Raw genomic sequence first — 24,175 nt, forward strand, 5'->3', positions numbered from 1 at the left:
ATATATTTGTTGAAAAACGAAGCTTTAATGTACTTTAATTTACATTAAGAAGTTATAAAAACCCAAACCACACTATTCAAGATGCTACAGAGCAGGATCATTATAAGGAACAGTTTTACAAGTTGCTTGCTTATATTCATTGTTCAGATTTGTAATAATATGTGTTCAATCTTTCTGAAGTGAACAAAACGTAACTACATTCTAAAGAAATTGGGCTTCTTGTTAGTGTCTTTACTGAATAAAAAAACCTTATTGTTTGTAGGATTACCTGATGTACTTTTTTGAAACTGGATTAAATCGTGTCCTCCTGTGTGCCCTATAGTTTATCAAAGGTTGTGCTTATAGTGTCTCTCTCTGCAAATGTATGTTGTAACAGTGTCACTATATTATCAGAAAACATTCACAACAGTGCCCTAAACTTATCCAGCTAAATTGTCCTTTGGGTCACTTGAGTATTATCAGTGTTTGACAGTCGATCTATGTAAAGGTGTTCTAACTGTATGCACTGAATGAAAGAACATATACATCATCCCTGACACTCAGCCATCCCCCTACCGTCACTTCTATTAAAGGTGATAGCAGGGTGCAGAGAGACATTACATTGTGTCCTCTGTCCTTTGACTACATAGATTACGTTATCCATTTGAATAGAATATCAGTGCTCACAAAGCATAATGGGCCCTGTGAGGAATTCAATCATCTTGGATAATCATCATTATCAATAATGCCAGTTAATTACCATAACAATGAGGAAGGTAATAAATGATGATGTCAAGAGAGAGCTAGGTTCGGGAAGCAATGGGGGCAGAAATCTCTTTTTCTCTGTGCTGAACCCCTCAAAGTGGGCCATAATTTCAGAAGACTAAAGGATAATGCCTCAGACATTCATTGAATACGGTCAAACTTCTTTAATTACACTTCTGTTTTTGGGTAAGAGTGTGGATGCAGATGTAAGATTAAATGCAATCATTTGGTCCATATTGGCCAGCCCATTACACAGAAGAGTTCTCCATTTTAAACGCATATCAGAGGCGACACAGTTTGAAATATTCAAATAATTGTGCAGACTTAGTGTCCATAATTTAATTTTTTTGTCTTGCAGAAAAGCATTTGCAGGGCGCTTCACCCACAGTGACGCTCAGAGATTTTCCACACAATGTGTTCGATGGGGCCGGAGAAAATAAAATGGTTTTGTTATGCAGTGTATTGTGCAGCTGGCCGTAATGTGGCCTATGTAGTATATTTGTATTCATCGTAGGCTTGTGTTGATCAAAGCCTAAGACGCATGCTTTTCCTCACTTTTGTACTTGGTGGTTGTGCTTTTTATTGTAGAATTGCTGTTGACTGAACTCATGGTTTGTAATGGATAAACAGAAAATGAGGCAAGGCACCACCACCAAATTCCCATGCAAGTAAACAACTGGACATCCAACAATTTGCATGCAAGCACATGACTGAAAAAGCTGTGACCATACAATTTGCCTTGAGTAAGTGAGTGACTATAATTTAAAGCCTACAACGGCAGATGGGGAAAATAATGAAAGAAATTAATCAAAATTGCAATCAAAGATGTGTGACTCAAGCATGAAGATTTGTGAGAGAGACAACAACAGAAGTGAGTACGCAATGACAAAGACAGACATAAAGCAGGGGATCAGGTTAACTCATTCAGGAGATTTGTGATCATGTCACAACTTCAGCTAATCCACAACAATATCACAGTACACACACACACAGGCTATGAAAACAGAGCTGTTAGGTTCACTTTCACACTTACAGATTTGGCAGTGGCGGAGATGTACTGGACCACCATTTCTCGTCTGGTGCTCAATTCCTTTCCACGCAGAGGGGCTTTGCGTTCTTCATTCAGGTTCATGTCCTCCTAAACGCACAGGAGACAGCAAAAACAATTGAATGTAATGGTAGAAACGCACTGCTACCCAAATGTAGTACAACACATTTATGAATTTTCAAAATAAAATGGAAAGCTACATAAACACTTGTATGAGTTTAACAAAATAGACAATAGCCGACTGTATGCCTCAACCTAATAGAACACAGCAACGTACTGCTTCTCAACTCTTTGAACCACATTATTTACAGAACAATAGCTTCACTAGCAAAGCAAATATTTCTTTCCAACAATCATACTTTTATTTTCACTATAGTCCGTTTACATCATATCCCGTTCTTCTACAGGTGAATGCATTTCTTTTCCATCTAGGTTTCAAAATGACGAGGTACAGCAACAGGAAATATTGTCACTAAGAATTAGTCCTTGAAACGACAGTAGCAAGGCTAAAGCAATAAACTGTACACCCCAACTCTGCACAAGAGAGCAACATCAAACAACACAGCTTCTATTGAGGCCATGCAATCACATCAGATAGGCAGGATAGGCAGGATCTGCGTGTTATTGGGAGTATTATCTTCGTGCTACTTTAATTCTGCATCACAAAAGAGGTCTTTCATGTGAAAAACATCAGGGGATGGAGTGAAGGCCGGACAGAGCACTAAAAGCCAGGGAATGACATGATGATTAGAATGGAGGGGGATGTTTATCAGAAGCACTCTCACAAAGAGACAGCTAGAATGAAAAGAACAAATTCTCCTCAGGGTTTTAGGATAGTGAGCCAAATGTGCTGGAGCTATGCTGCCCTCTGCTGGGGAGAACAGGAAATCATATTTCCTTTCTTTGGTTGATCCGATTTGGCAGATATTCCTCTCTATCTTATCTAATGTAAAATGCACCGTATAATTATGAAATGTGCCACTTCTAAATAGGTACATTTTAACACAATGGTTTGAATATCTTACTAAAAGTACTTTTTCTTTATTTATCAGTGAAGCATGGACAGGAATCCCGTCCAGGGGCACTGTGACCTAAATTCCTTCTACTACATTTCCTCCAGTAAATACCCTCGGAGCAAGAAAAACCATTAACATCGTTTTTGTGGAACAGGGAGGGGGGAAAAAGGAGCTGAAAGTTGCCAGTTTTTTTCACCGAAAGGAAACCAGCAGGTTTTTTAATTAATCTTTGAACCCTGCTAATTTATCTGCTTAATTGGCATTCAATAAACGAGGCATTACGTGGCGGGGTGAGTATGTCGTAGGAGGGGGGGACTAGTGGGCCTGCGGGACGCTTGTCAGGGGGCAAACTCGAGGAATGAGCCCTCCACGTTAAGTCTCCAAAATGATTAATGCTCTTTTATTAATTATACCCTCACAGGCTACATGAAAAGAGTCCCAGGATATCTTCCACTATTCTTCCAGCGTAACTGAAATGATAGGATTTGAGCATGGATGAAAGTGGAGTTACCAAGGAAATGTTTCGGATCTTGTTGTCTCATGTTGGTCTGGGAAGCTAATCAGTCTGCTTGTCTTGCTTATGCCAAAATAATCTAATTCAGAAACGAGCCGGCTACTTTTTTTATATTCATTTTTAAACCTCATAAAATAGTTGACATTAACAAGTTGCTGTTCCTCAAGCAAGCTCATTTTACAACCAATAGCCTCCACCTTAAAACAATATGAAAATGATAATAGTAGCGTGCCTGTGCCTCTGTATCAAACACGCCCCTGTCCGTGCTCTATATCAAAAACAATAAAACGTGGGGAAAGTGCTCAATAAAATATATTGGACAGACAGGGGGTATACTCATAAAAAGGGCTATTCCAGTAACAAATACATTTGTGTGCTCAATTAATGAATGAATGAATGAATAAATGATCTTAATTTACATTACACACATTTGATTCAAAAATGAAAAAAGTATACATTTAAGTATTTTAAAGTATTTAATCCCACTGTGTTTTGGGACAATGCAGACACACATTCACCCTTAATACAGCGAAAGCCACGACAGCAAACTCCAATCTAATTGAGCAGGTGTTCCAATCACTAAAGACCAGCCCCAAAACAAGCAATTATTAAAAGACGGCTGCATGACAGGCCTGGTAGCGCATCACTACAATAAAGCATGCTGAAGTCCCACATGATAAGGATTGGTAACAAATATTAAAAAAAGTGGATTTCATTTAAACATGTTGTTGCCCCTACATTTGGGAGACAATGTATAGAAGTTCTACAATATATTCCCACATGGTCTTTAAAAAAAGACATCGTATGGATTGTTTTGCTTGGGTACAGAGCCAAAACAAGTGAATATACAGTGTGCCAATGTCTTTCTACCTAGGGACTACCCTGCAGGAACAAAATGGAGATGGGTAAAAGTTCTCAAATCCTGTGATGCGATGTGGCTGCAAACCAAGATCGCCACAAGCTTTGAATCACAGAAAAGTGCAATTAATGCCTAGCATCAAATACGTCTCATCCTGAAATAGAGATGAAAAGTCCACGCTATGGGGAAAAGTGGATCCGAACAAAGTAGAAGAGGTTAAAGAAATGTTTTGCTTCAACTGTGACCAATCGATTCTTTTTCTCCACTATACCCTCAAGTCTGATTCATGTGTGTGGACAGAGTAACTCCCCTGTGGGCTTGTTTTAATATCATGGTGCAGAGTGTAACTGCTGAGGGATCACATTGGAGCTTATTATTGGAGTGTTCATCCTGACAATGTCGCATAGAGAGAAACATAAAACCTCAAACTAACCACAAAGAGCTCTGCAATGTGACGTTCTTTTTCACTGGTCCTATGCGAGCATCTCGATAACATACACTACTCTTCATTAAATGAGACGAAGCTCACTTTCTATGTAATCAATTCTTAGGAAGGATGTTATTCTCTTTGGGGATGTAATGCTGACAGACATCTAAAAGCATCATTTGGGCATTAATGCACTGCCTGCTAATGGCTACATCAGCACAGATGTCTTATAGTGGCCAATATTCAACGACACACACTCTCAACATTAGGGATTTTCTTCTGGATGGAGAGGATACGAGTGGTGTGTCAAATGTTCTAAAAATAATTATGAATAAGCATGTTAATTCATACATTTTAATTTGTTTGTAACAACTGAAATTAAAATAAATGTTGATGCATAGAGAGTAAAGTAAAAAAAAAAAGGTTCTACAGTTGACTAGATGCTGATTAAATTAGATCACATGTTAGTGTGTGTGCTACTGTGTTCATAGGTTGCACCTCTTGGATTGGAGTCTGCTCCCGCAACACAGCTGCCTCTTTAGTGAGATGCAAATACCGGACATTTAATCAGGGGATTTACTGCTGTGCATTTTGATGAGGGGCTCTGAATTCCATCTGTGCACATCTTGGGAAATCCAACGACAGGACACACCGAGTAAAGACACACACTATGCCCTTCTAAAAAGGCAGTGCTGAGAGCCATTTCTTTCATGCATGTTCACCGCTATAGTTTTATGAATATACGTGCGCTCTTAAAAATATCTACAAAGTGTTGTGATTTGGTTATCTTTGATTTAGTTTCTTTCTATATTTCCGCAGATTCCTTTGATGACCTTTCACTAATAGGATATGTGCCATTTTCGGCTTTGAGACACAAAGCGCAATGTGAAAACCCCTTTCCAGAGAAAGATACTTTCTCCTACTCGTTAATGCACAGTAGGTGGTCTCACTAATGTGGCATGGGTCATCCCTTCATTTGAAGCACGCTAGACATCTAAGGCTTGGCCATGTAGCATCGTAAAAACAACAATCAATAACAGAATGGGTGTAAAGACGAATAGATCTAAAAGTGTGTTTGTGAGTGTGCGGAGTGAATAACATAAAAAGAGATACAGTAGAGATGATAAAAAAAGACACGAAGATAAGCTGCTAGTGTCAACAGAAACTACCCACCAGTGTAATTTCTGTGTTTGCTGTAAAAAAGCAGAAAAGTTTTTCTTTCTATAAGAGCAAGTGGTCAGGTGGCTTCAAAAGTACTTCAGTGAATACTCCATTTGATTTTGATTTTATTACTGTAATTATACTTCCATACACCAAGTGTCAAGGCCTGTCAGAGCAGCAAGCATGCCCTCGGTGTCGTCTGTCACTGCGCAAATTTAAGCCTGGGTTTAATGTCACGCTACTGTGAGCACAAACATAGTAATTGAGAGGTGAGCTGAGTGACAGGGATGAGCACCCAGGCAAGAAAACACTGAGCAGCAGCCTGATGGAAACCAGGAGCATCGGTCGCATTTCTCTGGCCCTGGCAATAAAGGCCATTGTATCAGAAAAAAAAGAAAAGGCAAGCACCGTGTCACACACACATACACACTCAGACATTATCCACACACAACCTAAGCAATGAAGCCAGAGTGATTCAGCTCCACACTTCAAAGAAATGGTGCTGAAAGCTTTTTGTTAGATTTCAATCTTTTCAGTACATAAGGCCAAAAATGCATTTCAATGGGGAAAATCACAAGTGTGACAGAAATTTGACCCCACAGATGAGTGCGAAGTGAATTTCAAAGTCTGGAGCTTTTGCGACAGTGGCCTAGGGAATATGTAGGTGGGACTACTGCTTCAAAAGCACTTAACATTGGAATGCAAAAGGCATTCTTCTTCACTATAAATACTGCGCATATAAGTCTAATTTACATTTCTTAGTCAAAGCTGCTATCATTTTGTCAAACTATTCTCACATCTCTCACAATTGTTGAATAAGATATTTCTGAATGCATTTCACACATTAGGTACTGAGACTCCGGTTCATTCTCTAAAGAAGACGTCCTGTGTAACCACATGAGAGGGCACTGTTTCGTGACACCATTGGAGTTGTGTACACTGCTTTCTAGTTATGCTGCTATGCCTGGCATTATTGATTTGTGGGCTTTTAATCTGCTCAGTATTTACAGCATTTCAGAAACCCAAGTTACCTCAGTGGTTTACCATCATACAATTGGATACAAAGCACTTATAGATGCCTATATCGTAGTGAAACAAAATAAAAGTCACATTTTACAAAATTCTAAAAGATTCGTCCCCCGTCTTTGGTCTCAGCACTTAACTTTCAGCCTTGTCCAACTCTTTTCATCAAAATACACAACAGCGGCTCTGTTTCTCTCCTTTGTGCACAGATTTATGATGCATTTACGATTTCACAATGCTGTGCTTTTTACTGACTATTCAGTGGCAGCTGTAAATAAGCTGTTGTGGAGTGCTAGAGATGACCATGTGCAGAGGAAACACAACAAAAGAAACACAAAGCTCACCATCATCTTCTCAAAGAGGTCATTGATCTCCTTCTCCGAGAGGTTCATAGAGCGGTCGTCAAAAAGGGGCTGAGGAACAGGCATTTCCACCTGGGTAAAGAGGGGATCTGTGGAGTGCTGCGTTGAGTGCTGTATAAGGGGCTTCTCCTTCTTATTCCCCGTTTTCCGGAAACTGGTAATGCGGTCACGCTGAAAGAAAACACAGTGTTTGAAATGTTAAATATGGCACTGCTAACAATCCAGTTTATATTAGGCCAAGGCTCACTGTGTGTTGCTTTTTCTGTGAGAAAATATGTTTAAATTGCCAGTAATTCAAATGTAATGTTCCCACACATCAGAGGGTTTTAGTCTTTCTTGCTTTTTGAGGACACTGTTCACCTCAATTTACATTTAACAGAATCCTCACATAGCAAGGGCAGCTCTGAAGGTGTATCTGTGTTTTTTGTAGGTCACAGTGACCTTGCCAAACTTTAAGACGGTCCCTCAACGCTTTCCTGAGAATGAGATGGACGTGAGATCACAGTGACCTTTTACCACCAAAATGTATTCAGCTTATCCTTGATTTCAAGGCAAGGTGAGAGCCACATTTCAAGACATTTCAAGAAATTCCCTCCAGGCGTTCCTGAGATTTCACGAGAATGGGATGGCATGAAGACAAGAACATTTATATTTCACAAAGTAAACTGTATGAAACTTTTCAGGACTGTACTTACCATCATACCCATAGTATTACCTGGTTTATGCATATGGTATTAGAATCGTTTTAGCATACATTCACCATCATAACATCAGTGTGAGCTTCAGTTGGTTTGTTAATCATGTTGAGACTGATGAACGCAGTGTATAATAAAGTGTTATACAAAAGCAGAAAAAGTATAAACTTCATGCAAAAAGTAAATGTTAGTCGAATGTATTAAAACGGAAATGGAGTTGACGTGCTGGATGAATGAACACATAAATGAAATGGAAAAACAAAGATGATATGACATACATGACGTCACTACTATTAGTTTGCTGAGACACTACTGGATGGATCAAACATACTATGTGCAGTGCTCACAAAAGCAGCATAAACTTCTTCTAAGTGTCAAAGTTAAAGCTATTTGTTGTCAAAGGGTATTAAAAAAGCTCCAGGCAGAAACATCTAATCGGAAACGCTACTGATAATTGCACACTAAATGATCTATGAGCTTCTTATACAAGTCTAAATGTGATGGGTTGATTTCCGTTCATTATAAAAGACGTAGGACGACGGTCTGAAATAATAGCACCAGGATAAATAATCTTTTAGTTACACAGCAGTATGGTGGACTACCATAAGAGTACTTAAGATAGGGTTTAAGATAAGCCTTTGCTGTGACTGCAAGTAACATTAACTGTCACACTTTAAAGTACATAGATGTATTCTATCATCAGTGTCTCATGTTCTGTATTTACTACTAGCACATTTGATCCATCCATATATTTCAGTTATAAGTTCCATGCAGCAGTGACAAAACATGAGATAAAACAAAACTAGGCACAGCAAAATTAAACCGAGCACCTTACCATATCATCAGCCAATGTTTTTATATGTATGTTCTGTTGGAGGGAGGGCAAAGTGTGAAAAACAAGATCCAAAATAAAATGACAACAGCAAAGTGCACAGTATGTATCCCATTGGAAGTGTGCGCACATGTACAGTATCCTTTGGATAGTATCTCGTTTTCTTATAACCAATTAAGTTTCCGACTGACAAATGAAATTGTATACACCAGAGAGGCATAAGGACAATGCGATAAATATCCTGAAACCACAGGATACATGTGTTTTAGTTGTTTAATGAGCATATCCTGGACACTGTACATGTGGAAGAATAGATAGGATAATACTTGATGATCTCAAATGATGTGTTCAAATGAATGTAACATCTTGTGTGAGAGTGAACATCCCAAGCACACACACTTGAAGACACAAACCAAACAGATACATAAAAAAAGACATATCAGGAAGCACCTCAAATCCCAGAGACATAATGAGAAAGCACACCTGTTCAGAGAACCCATTGGAAACATGCAAGTAAGTGCTGTTTGGATATAGTTTTGTGTATCCCAAGATTAATACACATTAGCAGGGCAATATGTTACAGTCTCGCATTGGTTGGCCACCAAAGGGTAATATTATCTCTGTGTGTTCTAAAGAGCATCTCTTGTAGTGCAGGTGGCCCAAAAGAATCATTCATGTTCACTAATTGTTAATATAAACTGCTCTCAAAGAAAACTCCCAACTTCTCAATTATCTTTGTGTGTTTGCAATCCTTTGCGTCCTCCCAAAATGTTACAAATAGCTCATATAACAAAATTAAAACCACAAGTTCCCTTTACTACAGATGTTTATCTTCATCTGAGTCACAATAAGACAGGCTACTGCCAAAGGCTTGTGGCTCTGCAAGGGACAGCCATTTAAAACACACCTCAAATGGGAAGCAGCAGCAGCACCGCCATATGCTGTGGCGCTAGGCTGTGAAGCACTAATGAGTAGGGAGATGTGGGGTGGTGATGGCCATAAAGCCTGCCTCTAGCCGCAAATTTCTCCACTATTCTAATCAGGAAACTACTGATGCTGGGGCGAGCAAACAGATTGGCTCTAACCTGCACCTCTCTCTGTGAATATTCATCTGCTGTCGCTGTGGGCAACACTGAGCTGACATTTAAACTGCCATATCTATCACTAGTTTTGTCTGCAACAGCTGATCAACAGTTGTGGGATAAAGCTATGAAACATAGAAAAACAAACATCTGTCTACGTGCACACGTTGTGTTGACCAAGCTGTTATTTCACGTCAACAAAACAAATGTGTCATATTCATCCGGCATTATGCATGAAAGGCTCTGTCTGGGATGTCCATGTCTTTTTTTCACCGTCAATTGTGTTTCATATCTGCAAAACGTCTCACAATATTCTGACCTGAGCAACAACTTTCCCCACTTCTAACTCAGGGTATGTGTCATTAAGCCCAGCATTCTCTTGCAGTCTAAAACTGCGTGAAACAATAGCTAATTTTCAAATGGAGTACTTAGACATTTTCTAATCAATTTAACAACAATCAAACCACTGTTTGGTTAATTGCCTTGACTTGAGGGCCTTTCCTTGCCCATTATCTTGGCAACATCGCAACAACGCAATTTAACATCTAACAATTAAGCTTGCATGTCCTCTGGGCTTCTCCTGCTTATTAAAGTAAACTTTTTCATCATAATAAATGTTTATTACCAAACACATATTCCTCTAAATAACCTAATCAAATTAGCTCTGGGTCCCTCCTTAATCAAATATGATTATGACTCCATGCAGATCTTTAAGAATGAATTCGCAGAGCAATATCCCACAACTTGAGAGTCAATTTGGGTACACAAAGCCATATCAGTGTTCACATAAAACACAATAACTTTTTTAATTAATCTTACAAAATACAATTATTGTTAATATTACATTATCTCATTTTGATATCGTCCTTCTATTGATTTTAGTTTTATTATAAAAGTCCACTGGGTGTCACATCAAAGACGGACAAAGGATAGACTTTGTTTCAAATCGCCTACCATTGCACAGCTTTTAAAAAGCAACGCCTGTTATTCCCAATTTAACGGACCATCTGTATGACGTCATTTGAACTCACTCACTGGAACTATCACTATACAATCAGAAGCCATGATTCCTTTGTGAAAAGAGTATAGGAGGAAATTGGGTTTTACTTTCATTAGTTCTTATAATATCAAGTTCTCCGGATATGCTGTAAGGCCTGGTCATCGTGTGTTTCTACCAAGCCATCATTGTCTGGCAAAAATGTCATAATTTAATTCTATCAGACATTTGGGGTTAAGAAAATCTTATTAGCAATACAGAATTCAAGTAAAAACATGCTTTGTAATTTCTCAGTAGACTTGACCTTTCTAAAGGCAAAATTGTATGACAAAACAAATGTAATTGTGAAGGAGCGCACTACAGGTAATGCACACAACACGGGAGACTATTGCTTTTGTTGAAAACGTTGCATGGAAAACCTTGTTTGCTTATAAACATATATATATATATATATATATAAAGTTTAAACAACAAGAGTATAAAGCATTACATATGGAGTAACACATGCAAAGATTGCAACACACCTTAAACTCCTAAGGCTTTTGTTGAGCAGGATATTTATCAGTAACCAGAAAATACTAAGCTGATGGAAAATAAATAAAAACGGATAACCTAAATGCAAAGAAATAATTGTATTCACAAGACAAGAAGCAGAACTTGAATATATTCAATGATCATTAAAATACTGCCAATGAATCAGGTACTAAATAAGAGTGCATGTGCAGTCTAATTGTAATAATATATGTCTGTATCTATTACTAAACCACAGATGAGATACACATTTAATATTGGAAAAGTAAGAAACAATTATGTCTTGTTCTGAACTGAAAAATAGGGCCTCTTAAGTTCAGCTGTAGCTCCTAAACATGTTGATGAGGTGCTTTATCTCGGTGTAATCATATGTCGGATGTACCGCATTGCCAATATTATGCTCAATCTTGGGGCAGTGTAGTAACTGAATTAGATTAGATTAGAATAGATTAGATCTAAATAAATGAATGTATCTTCATTCATCTTGTTAAAAAGTCTTCTCATTAGCTGTCTTTGTAAACTCAGAGATTATGCACTGCAGATTATAGAAGCATAAAAGTATAATTTATCCTTCTTGATTAAATCTATCAAATTCATATTTATGTTTGCACTGTGACTGCGCCCAATTCAAGCAGAGCAGAGAACGGGGAAAATAGACACACTAACAGTAAGACCCTATTTATACCAGTCTACCAGGGGCCGTGGTGGTTATATAGTCTGACTGCTGCAGGAAGGAAGGCCCCGCGGTATCTCTCCGTGAGACACCGCGGGTGCACCTGGCATTTCATCCAAACGTCATCTAGAAAGCAATAATTCATTTAGCATACACAAAATGTGCTATTTACACAGCCAGGTATGAATTATATAACCCTTCTAGTGTATTCCCTCACACGATGCAAATATTTGTTCTGAAACTTCAATGACCCTAAACATCTGTTTCCTTTGCCCTACAGCCTCATCTTTATTCAAACTTGGATAGAAGAGCTCATCTCTCCAGCACTAGGGCCAGTTTCAAGAAGGTGCTGCTTCGAGTTGTCTGAATAACTTTAGAGTAAGATAATTGGTAGTCATTTTTGTTAAAATCAAGATAATTCAGTCAACCTGTTTCTTGGATCAGGGTCCTAAGTTGACAGCATGTTAGGGATGTTTATTGATTATAAACAATTCCCAGATGTTTACTGAAATGTATCTATATAATTTATCTATCCAGTCCATCTTTCCTCGAGCAACAGAAAGGTTCCCATGCCATAAATCGGTGAGTTGGTAACAAATATGGGAGTAAAACTCTGAGGGAGATTTAAGTATTGAGCTCATTATGAGTGCTGAACAGCACATGAGATACAGTGTCACAACTGTAGGCAGTGCCACAAGCACACACATGAGTCATGCAAACACACAGAGAAGCAGCCTCTTATCCCGGCACAGAAAAGTCTCTCACACACATTCACCATAATGACCCACTTCAACTCTCTACAAACTGGTTTAGGAACTATTAAATCAAGCACAGAACACATAGTTATTACTCTAAAAAATATGTAATATTGACAGTATCAGTGTTGATTTAGTTCTCAAGCACAGTATTGACTTTACATTTGTCCTTCCAAAAACTCAAATATTTTTCAGAACATGTAATACTGAAAAAAGACGGTAAAAGAAATGCAGTAGGTTTCTGCGAGAGGTGACTTTAAAAGGGCATGAGCCTGTTGTAGCTTTATTATTTCAGGACAGTGCTTGTACTGTTTACAGCTTCCAGGGACGCACAAAAGCCAGTAGAGCTAAGATTTGAATGGCACCACACTGACCATGTGACTGCAGACTAGCACAGCTCTGCCCTCAGGTTATCGCCATCTCTGTTGAAAGTAAATTCGTAGTATCGCATTCATGAGTGGGTGAGCACGATATGCAGCTATTACAAAAGTCAAGGTTAAGACAGGTTGGAAATGTCAGCGTATAATATTCTTAAACTGTTCATGGCGTCACAAGAAATGTCACTTTACAGACCATGGAATTACAAGATATCCAGCAAATACTATTTGAACTGCAGCCACTTTGTGATGTAATAATAACTTCTAGCTACAATTTGAAATAAAACGTTTGTGGTGTATTGTTCACACCTATTCAACGTGCAACTATTTTTTTATTTGTATCACTATTTTTTATTTGTATCACAATTGTTTTATTTGTACCACTATTTTGTATTTGTATCACTATATTGTAATATATATTTAATATGTATATAAGACCAAAATATGTATATAAAATTGCAAAACTCCGTCCTACACTCTCCCTGTCAGATGCAGAACAACTGGTCCATGCCTTCGTCTCCTCAAGGCTCGATTACTGCAACACTCTCCTCATCGGGACTCCTAGCGGGAGCCTTCAGAAGCTCCAATACATACAGAACAGTGCCGCTAGGATCCAGGGTGAGAATATACAACCACATCACACCCGTTCTTCATTCCTTACACTGGCTTCCTGTCTCATTCAGGATCGAATTCAAGATCGCACTACTGACCCATCAGTGCATCCACGGGAACGCTCCGTCATACCTAAAATAACTACTCACATCACAAACCTCCACACGCAACCTCCGTTCCACAACAAAGCATCTGCTTCGCCCCCCCAGGACCAAACTCCGCACAATGGGGGATCGGGCTTTCTGTGCAGCTGCTCCTCACCTGTGGAATTCCCTCCCAGACCACCTGAGGACTCCACAGACCACCTGAGGACTCCACAGACCACCTGAGGACTCCACAGACCACTGACGCCTTCAAGAAAGGCCTAAAAACCTTTCTGTTTAAACAAGCCTTTTGATTAAACCTGTGTTTGTTTCGTTTGTTTTTATAATGCCTCCTGTAGCACCTTGGGATTGCTGTTAGCAATGAAAGGTGCTTTACAAATCAAATGTATTTATTATTATTATTATTATTATTATTATTATTATATATGTTAATTTAATAAATTTCTTATTTTAAAAGTTACTTAACTGTATATCATTTGAATTGTATCTTTAATTGTATTAATCTTTAATCTTGTGTGAATCTGTGCTGTCCTGTTTTTCACTCTTACCCTGTTGCTGTTTCAACCACTGAATTTCCCCACGGGGATTAACAAAGGTCTTATCTTATCTTATCTTGTATTTGTATGTTTGTATTTTTATTATATATGTTGCATCGTTGGAGGAGCTCGGGTCATAAGATTGTCATTGCCCTTTCTACACTGTAGCTTATATGACATTAAAACCTTTGAATCTTAAAGAAAATGGGACATTATGACCTCGTATCTCAGGCTGTTTGCTAATGAGTGCCCGCTATTAGAGATGTCCCGATCCGATCACGTGATCGGGGATCGGAGCCGATCACGTGATTTTCAAAAGATCGGAATCGGGAGAAAAAAATCGGAGATCGGAATTTATTTTTTATTTTTTTAAATAAAATATTTTTCTTATTTTATTTAATGTTACAAAACAAAAATGACCATGTTCACGTCTTAAAGTCATCCTGAGGCCTTAGTTTTGGTTTAAAATTACACAACATCATGTATGTGTTGCTTCTTTTGGGCTTGTTTTCATAGACCTGGTTGCTTATTTCTCTCAAATCTGGCAACAGAGTGGGCGCAGTGTCTAATAGTAGCAGTAAGCTAACAAGAGGCTACGTTCAGCTGGTGCCTCAGGAGTCGGGACAGAGAAAATGTCAGGAGTTTGGAAGTATTATAAAATTGAAAGCGAAGGCAGTGTAACAGCCAGATGCAATGTTTGCAAGGCGGAGGTTCCGCGTGGTGGAAAGAACAGAGCTACGTTCAACACGACCAATCTAATACGCCACCTGAGAAACAAACACCAACAACAACACGACGAGTACACAGCGGCCATTCAGGTAACGGCACTGAAACAACCAACACTTTCAGTGTGGATGACCAGCCGTTATCTGTGGTGGAGAACGTGGGGTTTAAGGGACAACTTGAATGCTTTTCTCCTTTTTTTTCTCTTAATGCATTGCATAAAGATCGGATCGGGAAAAATCGGTATCGGCAGATTGTCAAAATCAAATGATCGGAATCGGATCGGGAGCAAAAAAAGGTGATCGGGACATCCCTACCCGCTATACAGTATGTTTTTTTCCGGGGATATAATACATAACAATTATTGAATTGTGTGTCCTTTAACATAGGATGACACATGATATCCCTGAGTCAAACCTTTTTCATTAGACATTAACCTTTGGAATATATACAGTGTTTGATATTAACCGGGCAGTGAATTAAGTCCCCGCTGTCGGCCAGTTAGTCGTGCATATGCATTGAGCTCTTCCACAGTGTCCTACATTACATGAACATTATTTTTTCAACGAATCAATAACTATAACTTAATCATTACATTTTAAACTTCAAATGCACTATAATGTCGATGTTATCCATCCATAAAGGCTACTGCTATGGGGACTTGAATCTAAGAAAATGCTTCTTTGACACATTATGTACTGTGTGTCTCAGCAGATGTCACATTGTCATATATCTCGCATGATTTAAAAGTAAGTGTGAACACAGCTGTCCATTTAACACTAATAAATAATAAATGAAAGCATGATGGTGATAACAAACACCTCTTTTCATCAACAAAAGAAACCACCCCCCATTGCAATCCTTCAATGTCATACAAGTAAAAGAGCTGGGATTCCCCTTCATCCTGCGCTTGATCAGTCAAAACACAGACTACCACTCATGCATCATCACATTACTATATGCAACTATGACCAAAGTGGATTCATTCATTGTTAGACAAGACTGGAATGCATGATGCTCAAGATCCCCATTCATAAGTCTTAGATCCAACCCACTGATATGAATAGGGCTCATCTCAGAGTGGGACATTAGAGCATTGGATCAGTCTTTTTCTTAAACTGCGAGGGAAGCATTCTTCACCACTTCCTCTCCCCTACTTCCTGAATGCCATTAAAATGCTCACATGTGTTCAGTTTCCTGCCGCTTCTCAAACGTCTCCCTGACACAGCACGGTTATATTCACTCAACAACAAATAGTGGAAAAGTTGAAGAAAATATCAGATAACAGTACATGAAACAAACTTGTTGAGGTTAACCCTGTGTGTAACAAGCTAACAAATTGTAACCACATGCTGACATTACCTAAAATGATCCCTGAGGCTTGCCTAAAGCTCATGTATCAAAGCTTCAAAGGCTTCAAATGACACGGCATCCGATAGCAGCGGCAAAGTAAGGCATATAATAAGATTCACAATGTGATACTGTCAAAATTGTCAAAAAGTTGACAGTATTGTTGCCTAACAAAAAGGTACTACACTAGCTCTGGCCTAATAGGTAGCAGAGCTGAGTGATACATATTGAGTCAGTCACAATATCTCATTAAAAGTCACACTGGAATTTCAGCTGCCATTCAAGTGTTTCAGAAATATTCAGAGAAAAATGACTGGTAGTGTTATTCCAGACCAATACATATCTATAGCATTGTAATACTCCATAATACCAGTGTTTCCCCTACCATTGTCTTTTTTAATAATACATATTTATAGCACCAAATTGCAACTAATCTATCTACTGTCACTTTTCACATTGAACATGTGCTCTTTTATTAAATAAACGAAACACTTTAATTTTAAGTTCTGAGTTTAGCGTTTTTGACCCTAAGAAACACCGATGCATTAATCAATAACAATAATCCACAGCTCCTCTCTCTGCTCCAGAGGATTTAAAAAAATTAAATATCCCAACAACACACCACCCCCCCCCCCCCCGCCCCTCCTCAGACAGCATCCCAGCATCCCACCCAAACACTGAATACTAACGACAAATCACACAAATCAACTGCATGCAGAATGAATCGTATTGTTTTTCCTTTCCACCAAACCCTCCCATGTCCAGGGTCTCTCACTACAGGGGGACTGCTGAACTGTCCATTCATTACTGAAACCCTAATTACCTTAATGAGCAACTAAATGACAAGCACGATTACATTTATGGAATCCTAATTAATTAAAAAGGGTTAATTACAAGTTGCAAACACTCTCAAATAAAACCTGACAGAAAACGATGGACATGTGCCAATGTTGACACTATGCCAGCTTCCCATTGTCCTACTTTAAAGACCGTTTGCAATGTAATTTTAGAAAGCACTTCATTTGACCAACAAAACCAAAGCATGACGGGTCATATAAACATAATGTATCTACTAGGTCAAGCCAACTAATTAAGCTAACGTTACTATAAATTAGCATAACGAAGTAACAACACTTCGATAATTATCAACACAGGATAACATCGATGTGAGGTTAAAATGTTTCATTTGGATTTAATTAACACCAGGTGTGGTCAATGTTGATATACCGAGGCCATGACTGGACATGGTAGCTAGCTTCGAGTGTATGTCAACATTAACACTAACGCAGCGTCCACACGGCGGCGTGCGTTGAAGCTTGCCGGTGAGCTTGTCTGAAACTCGACCAACAACCAATCACATGAATCTCCCGCCCCGGACACACAAGCACGCGGTTTGATTGGCTAGAGCTTGCACTGGCATATGATTTGATTGGCTGACGCTACCGCCGAAGCTTCAAAAGTTGAACATTGCAAAGCGAAGCAACGCCCCCACAATGCAGTTCGGCAAAGCGTGACGTCACCCCATTCAAAGTGAATGGGCAGAAGCGTTGAAGCTTCAACGCACGCCGCCTTGTGGACGGGCCGTAACGTTTTAGTGTTTGAAATGGTGGCGTTTACTAACCTGTCAAACTTCTTTGTCATCATAAGGGTGTGGTTAGACAAAGTTGTATAGCACTTTTTGTCAGAAGTAAAGCTCCGTTACATCTTATCCACCCATGCCTTGAAGCTAAACAATTTCCACACAGTTTGACGGTTACCCTAGCCAAAAAATCATAGTTGCTGGGAGACGGGTCGGCTAACGTCAATGATAATTATCTGCACCTGGCTTGTTTCTGTAGCTCGTGGCTAACAAGTAGCAAGCTCCTGCGCTCTCCAGACACTTGTGATGCCAAAACAAACATTAATTTCAACACAGCAACTCTCCTAACTCTTTAACACAATAGAAAGAAGCCTGCAGCATAGCTAGTAGCTACAGATGTCATGGCTGATGGCATCGCACATTTACTGAATATGTACCGACGACCACAACTTGCATACCTATAGATTTTGTTCAAAGCAAAAGTGTGTCCTTTTCGTTATCTTGTTGTTATTTTACTAAGCACATATTCCCCTACTTCCCACAGGACCAAATACAAATACTTTCTTTTATTGAATAGAAATGTTGGCCAGTTTGTCTAATCATTGCCCAGAATTCCTATACTGTGTGAACAGGGACCCATATGAATATGACCCCTGTGCCTTGCTATATTAGCTTTAGTAATATTTACGTTTTTCTTTACCACAAATCCACATTTTCTGCATTATCTAATACGAAAATTATGTTTAAACAAGGACGTAAAAGCAGATGTATTTTACTCTCTTTAATATGTTTTCATCATATTTCTCACCTCGGCATACAAATTGCAAGTAATAAAATACTTGCTTGTTAAGTGAGAATGGGTACAGTACTGCAAACATTAGATTGTTTGATTACACTAGGTAATTAGTTCTAAGGTCACAACCAATCATCCTAATCAAGTTGTACATTTTGATAAGCATGTTCATTCAGAACTCATTAACTAAGGTGCTGACTAACTGTTCAACCTATGTGTAGTAAATGTGTAGAATAATGGTTATGCAGTTAACCCCTAACCAGTTTCCCTCCCACTCACACACCAACAAATGACCTTTGAGATACAGATCACCCTTGTTCCTTTTCATCTAGATAATAGAAAAGTAAAAGCTGACAAGAACAGCCTGTAAACTAACATGAATCAGTCTGTTAACTGACTGATTACATTACAGGATGAAAATACCTACCAAACACAATGCAGATGAAAAGTGCTGGTACTTGTAGTAACACATTATGTGTTTAATAAACAAAAATGTATTACTTAAAACAAAGCATTGTTTCTTGAACAGCAATCACGATTCTACATACTTTGTGCAACTAAAGCCTTTGTTAAATATAATGTGTGCTCGAGCATGAACATCTCTGATGTATGACAAATCTCTGCTGAGTGGATTGTTTCATATACTTTTATATTACTGCTACTATATTACAACTGTTCCTCTAAAATGACAGCAAAGTCGTGAAACATTATCATTCCTTCTTACATCATAAAGGAGTCATGTTTAAGTTTTCTGGTAAAGAGAGAATTACTTCACTTTGAATTAAAATGTCTTAATGTATAGAGTGCCACAGTGACGCGTCCTAAAACCCGGAAGTAAACTCCTTCCGGTTCCTTTGACAAAAAACAATGCAATTTCTCCATAGGATTTAGGAAAATAGCTCGAAATAAGGTCTGTGGTTGACACAAATTGAAGAGACAGATCACGTTTTGTTCAGCCGGAAAATATCCACATGTTTACCCTACTTTTATAATTTTCTAATCATAAATCTATCGATCATAAATCTATCGATTAGATGGGTTTTAGGATACTGTGGCGCTCTATAAGGGCACAAACTAAATGACTGTTTTCTAAGTTGCAATTGAAGGTTTAAAATAAGCTTGTACTTATAAAGTATGTGATGTGAAGTCCAAAAATATATATAGGGATGCACTGGGATGACGCTTCCCTCGTGCTGTTCTGTGTGAGGTCATCTTTTACTCTGGTATGCAGAAAGATAAAATGTCTCCTTTTCTGTCAAACTTGCTCCTCTGAATTCCTTTAATATGACCTCATTCCAACTGCCTTTTATGGATGTGATGTTTTCTACAGTATCACAAAAAGGACATTATCACAGAGTAGACAAACAACAACACATATTCTAATGTCCTTGTCTGTGTTGTTGAGTATCTACATTCTGGGCCGAAAGCCCGAATGAAACTGCTGTGATGTAATCCTACCCAGTGACTTGTTAAACAAACATACAGCTTTCAGTGTTTCTCCTCTAAAGCCTGATTTGACTTTGCTGAGACCAAACTGTGCCAGTGTCGGCCACTTTGCTTCTTAGCCATGCGAATAGTAAGTGTACTTTTCATCAGCTCCTAGTGTGAAAAGACTGTGACAACGTCTACTTTGATCCAGCTCATGATGGACATTAGCGCATGTCTGGAACAAATCCACGAAGCCTACACTGCATGTCAGTGATGTAAGATTAGCCCCATATATGGTAAAAACTGTAAATATTAATGTAGAAGTAACATTAGTAATGTTAAGTGTCTAACCATGAGAAAGAAGGAGTAAGAGATGAATGTTCATTTCTGAGCAGATTTTAAGTTCCTGTTTCAGTGATTACATTTTCAAGTACCTTCAAGCTTGTACATGTACATCTTATTTACATGCATGCAGACAAACATGGAGCTACAGTTTACATTGGGGTAGCTACAAGTGGGGACAAAAAAAAGAGAACAGATCATGGCTACACCCAGGGATGAATGATTACTTCCTCCCCCAAACTAAGTGCTGAGAAGTTTGCAGCTGCCACAGTTCAGGCTTCCTTTGCTTCGGACTGCTCTGCCTGGAGGATTGAGCAACAGGGCCCTGAGACCACTTTAAGGAACAAAAAGAAGTGATCTCACAGAGACTTTTCACTAGTGATTTGCTGAAAAGCTTACGTCATCTAGATTCCCTTGCAAAGATTTTTTTAACTTGGGAGGCAGGATATTCAAGAGTTGCAGGCTGTTGATACTCAAGACAACACCCTTTAGGTAGCTCTAGGAGAACATGTCATTTCAGTCCATTCTGGGATTTCCTGTCTGGCAGTTGTTATGGTCACACTTTCCCTCACCTTTACTTTGCTGAACACAACCAGTGATTATAAGTGTGGGAATGTTTACCCAATCCGAAACACAGCAGTGGTGTTAGACTCCATATGTCACAGTTTTAGGACTGGTTTTATACCAGAGAAACACCACCTACGTAGACAAGTGAGGTGTTGATGAATGTAATTAGCAGGCAGCCCTTGTGTGTGCAATCTGTCCAACTTGGCTCATTGGTCACTTTCTGTAAAAGTAGAAACAACTCAATAGAAAAGTAGATGGCAGAATATAAAGCTGTTTTAAAACACTACTTTGAGTCAGTTGATGGCTACAGAGAGATCTTTTAGGAAGTTCAACAGCAGCCAAGCTTTCCACGCTGACAAACGTTGAAAAGCAGAAACGATAATCAATAGCAGCCAAAGTGTATTGTCTTTGGTAAGGGAAACTGTATTTCCACCAGTGCTTTCTACAGCTGATGACAGTGTGTAAGCATTGACATACATGTGACAGAGATTTACAGGTTTACATTCCACCTACTGTAAGACAGAGAATGCAAAGTGGCTAAAGTCCACCAAATAAGGCGCTTGCTCTTAAAGAAAGAGACACTGTTTAAACAAGTACTGCAAAGGGTGTGATTAGAAGTTATTGATCCAGACTTTAAACACAATCCACTTCGACTATTACCACGACAACCTCAAGTCTTGATCTCATTTCCAGGCAATAGCATGCAGGAATAGCTTAATGACATCTCAGCTCCCATAAAGCAGACTCAGGGTAGCTTACTTTCTTAATAAGCACAATCCTTACTCTACATTAACTATTAAACTACTTCAAGCCAAAAGAGAAGCCAAACTGACATGAATGTCGGTGACATAGTTGGTCACTTGTTATCTAATAGATAATGTCCTCCTGGGACTGTCATAATTGAGCTGATAATACAGTTCAGTCTGACTGAGGATAGGTTTTATCAATCACACACACTCTCGCAGTTCATGAAACACCCCAAACCACGTAGATATCATGCTTTGCAATGAGTCATTTTGTAACTGAACTTTGCATATGTATTAAAAAAACACTTTGTAGCCCAACTGTCACAACAAGAATGCTCTTCAGAGAACTTTCAGGAGATGTATTGATGGGGATAATCACATGAGTGCTTTGAAAAGTAAAGCACTCAATGTAACAATATCTCTTTAGCTGAACTCTCACAGCTATTAGCCTCTCTGTATTCAGCTACATTAAAAAGTAATAACAACACATCAATAACTATTTGAGCCTCATCCTGCATTAAAATAGAGATGTGCTGTATTGACAACATGGTGTTTACTACATTTACTCGAAAAGTATCAACTTGGCCTGGTTTGATTTTACTTTAACATTATACAATGTTATGTTAACAGCCTACATTTTCAGAGCAATGTGCCCAACAAAGCCATTATAACCTGAGGTAAAAATGCAAACTTTTTGCTACCATGGAGTAGTGCAACTTTCTCAGGCTCACTAGAGATGAGAGAGAAATTAACCCTTGCTTGTGGGAATACAGGATGTGACAGTTCACTGCACACTTCTTCCATACAACAGCAACGAGCCAGTCTGAACACCTACCAGCTTTTTGTTTTTACTCTCGTCCTCGTTGGACTTCTTTTTAGAGGGTTTATTCGGGTCCTCCCCGCCGCTGGCTTGATCCATATTTCGGCTTTCAGTTAGTTCCCCTCCAAAAAGACTTGATGCAACCTCCTCAAAACTTGGCAAACTCCAACAGCAGGCTTTTAACAAGACAGCAAACCATCCAGGTTAGGTCTTTTCAAAATCCATTCCGTTTAAAAAGGCAAAAAAAATTATAATGTTGACCGGTTTCAAAAAGTTCCTGAACAGTATCCAACTGCTTGGAGAAGAAGAGGTGTGGTAGGATATGGTATCCGTCCTGATGTCTCCTCAGCTAGGCAGTAAGTCAGTTCTCACAGCGGTGATGGCTCTATATAGAAGAACACAATATTATGTTAACATTAGATAATTCGTTTATTATAATGACTTGGGCGTTAACTTGAAAATGTTTGCCTCAGCAGCCTTTTTAGTATGCAGTTTGCAGACAGTGAAGCCGGTATACTGTGATCGGTAAAACAGATGTAAACAATATGTAGAGGTAGCTATAGGGAGCTAGGCTAAATTAAAAACCAATGCATTTTTACACTTACAGACAGATCCCTTTGTTTGAAAAGAGGTGTTAATTGTTAGAGAAAGCCAACTTAAACCGTGTAACTCAGCAATAACAAAGTAGTAACTGACAAAAAAAAGGTTTCAAGGCAGCCCGGATTCTCTGACAGATGTCTACGTTCACTGACAAGGCTGTTATAGAGCTGACAATACAGCCATTAATCAGAATCAAAGAACAATTGTTATAATAGGGGAAATCACCGTTGTTCTCTCTGATTGGGATACTTTGCAGTGATGTACACTTAGCCAGGCAGGCTAAATGGACGACCGTTAACCACCGAACATAATTTATTTTATCAGACTCAATAATACACAAGCACATGCAGCACTAGGATATAACTTACAGAATGAATAATAACCTAAATGTGAAATAAAACTCACAAAAACCCATCCAGAGCTTACCTTCGCAACCAAGCTTGAAAGCCAGGCCCACGGTGATTCCACCCACCCGCGTTCTGATTGGCCCACGAGATACGTCAGACGTGGGGATTTCAGTTTCTATTGGTCAGATTTGCTGACAGTCATAAGGTCGGCGTGGCGTCCAAGGGGAGGAGCCTGCTGTGACGTAAGGGTCAGTCTGATCTCACAGCAAGCGGATGGGACTCAGTCATTTGTAAGAATAGATCTGTGATTATTATGAAAGGGGGGCCGCGGATAGGACTGCGGGCGTGAATGACACACCCTTCTATGTCTATGTGTGTGATAATAACAGCTTGTGTTATTGTTTTGTTGTAACCTAGTTACATAATAGTGTCCCCAATATTGTCCGACTGGGTGTGTTTTGGTATAATCCTTAAACATATTTAGGCTTAAACGTGTGACTGTATTGTTTGTATGTATGGGTTTTTAACACGT

The 24,175-nt window shown here is 38.9% G+C and overlaps 1 protein-coding gene across 1 annotated transcript in view; it reads right to left on the bottom strand.

Annotated features, from left to right (window-relative positions):
* Positions 1 to 23,778, bottom strand: part of diaph2 (diaphanous-related formin 2) — a 341,446-nt gene extending 317,668 nt beyond the window's left edge. Inside the window, 5 exon segments of the mRNA XM_034137301.1 lie at positions 1,778 to 1,882; positions 7,137 to 7,325; positions 8,685 to 8,717; positions 22,712 to 23,081; positions 23,723 to 23,778. Of these exon segments, the coding sequence (XP_033993192.1) occupies positions 1,778 to 1,882; positions 7,137 to 7,325; positions 8,685 to 8,717; positions 22,712 to 22,795 (411 nt within the window). The 5' untranslated portion in view covers positions 22,796 to 23,081; positions 23,723 to 23,778.
* Positions 23,779 to 24,175: the final 397 nt, after the last annotated feature.

The sequence above is a fragment of the Trematomus bernacchii genome, unplaced genomic scaffold (assembly GCF_902827165.1).
Source record: "Trematomus bernacchii unplaced genomic scaffold, fTreBer1.1, whole genome shotgun sequence".
NCBI lineage: Eukaryota > Metazoa > Chordata > Actinopteri > Perciformes > Nototheniidae > Trematomus > Trematomus bernacchii.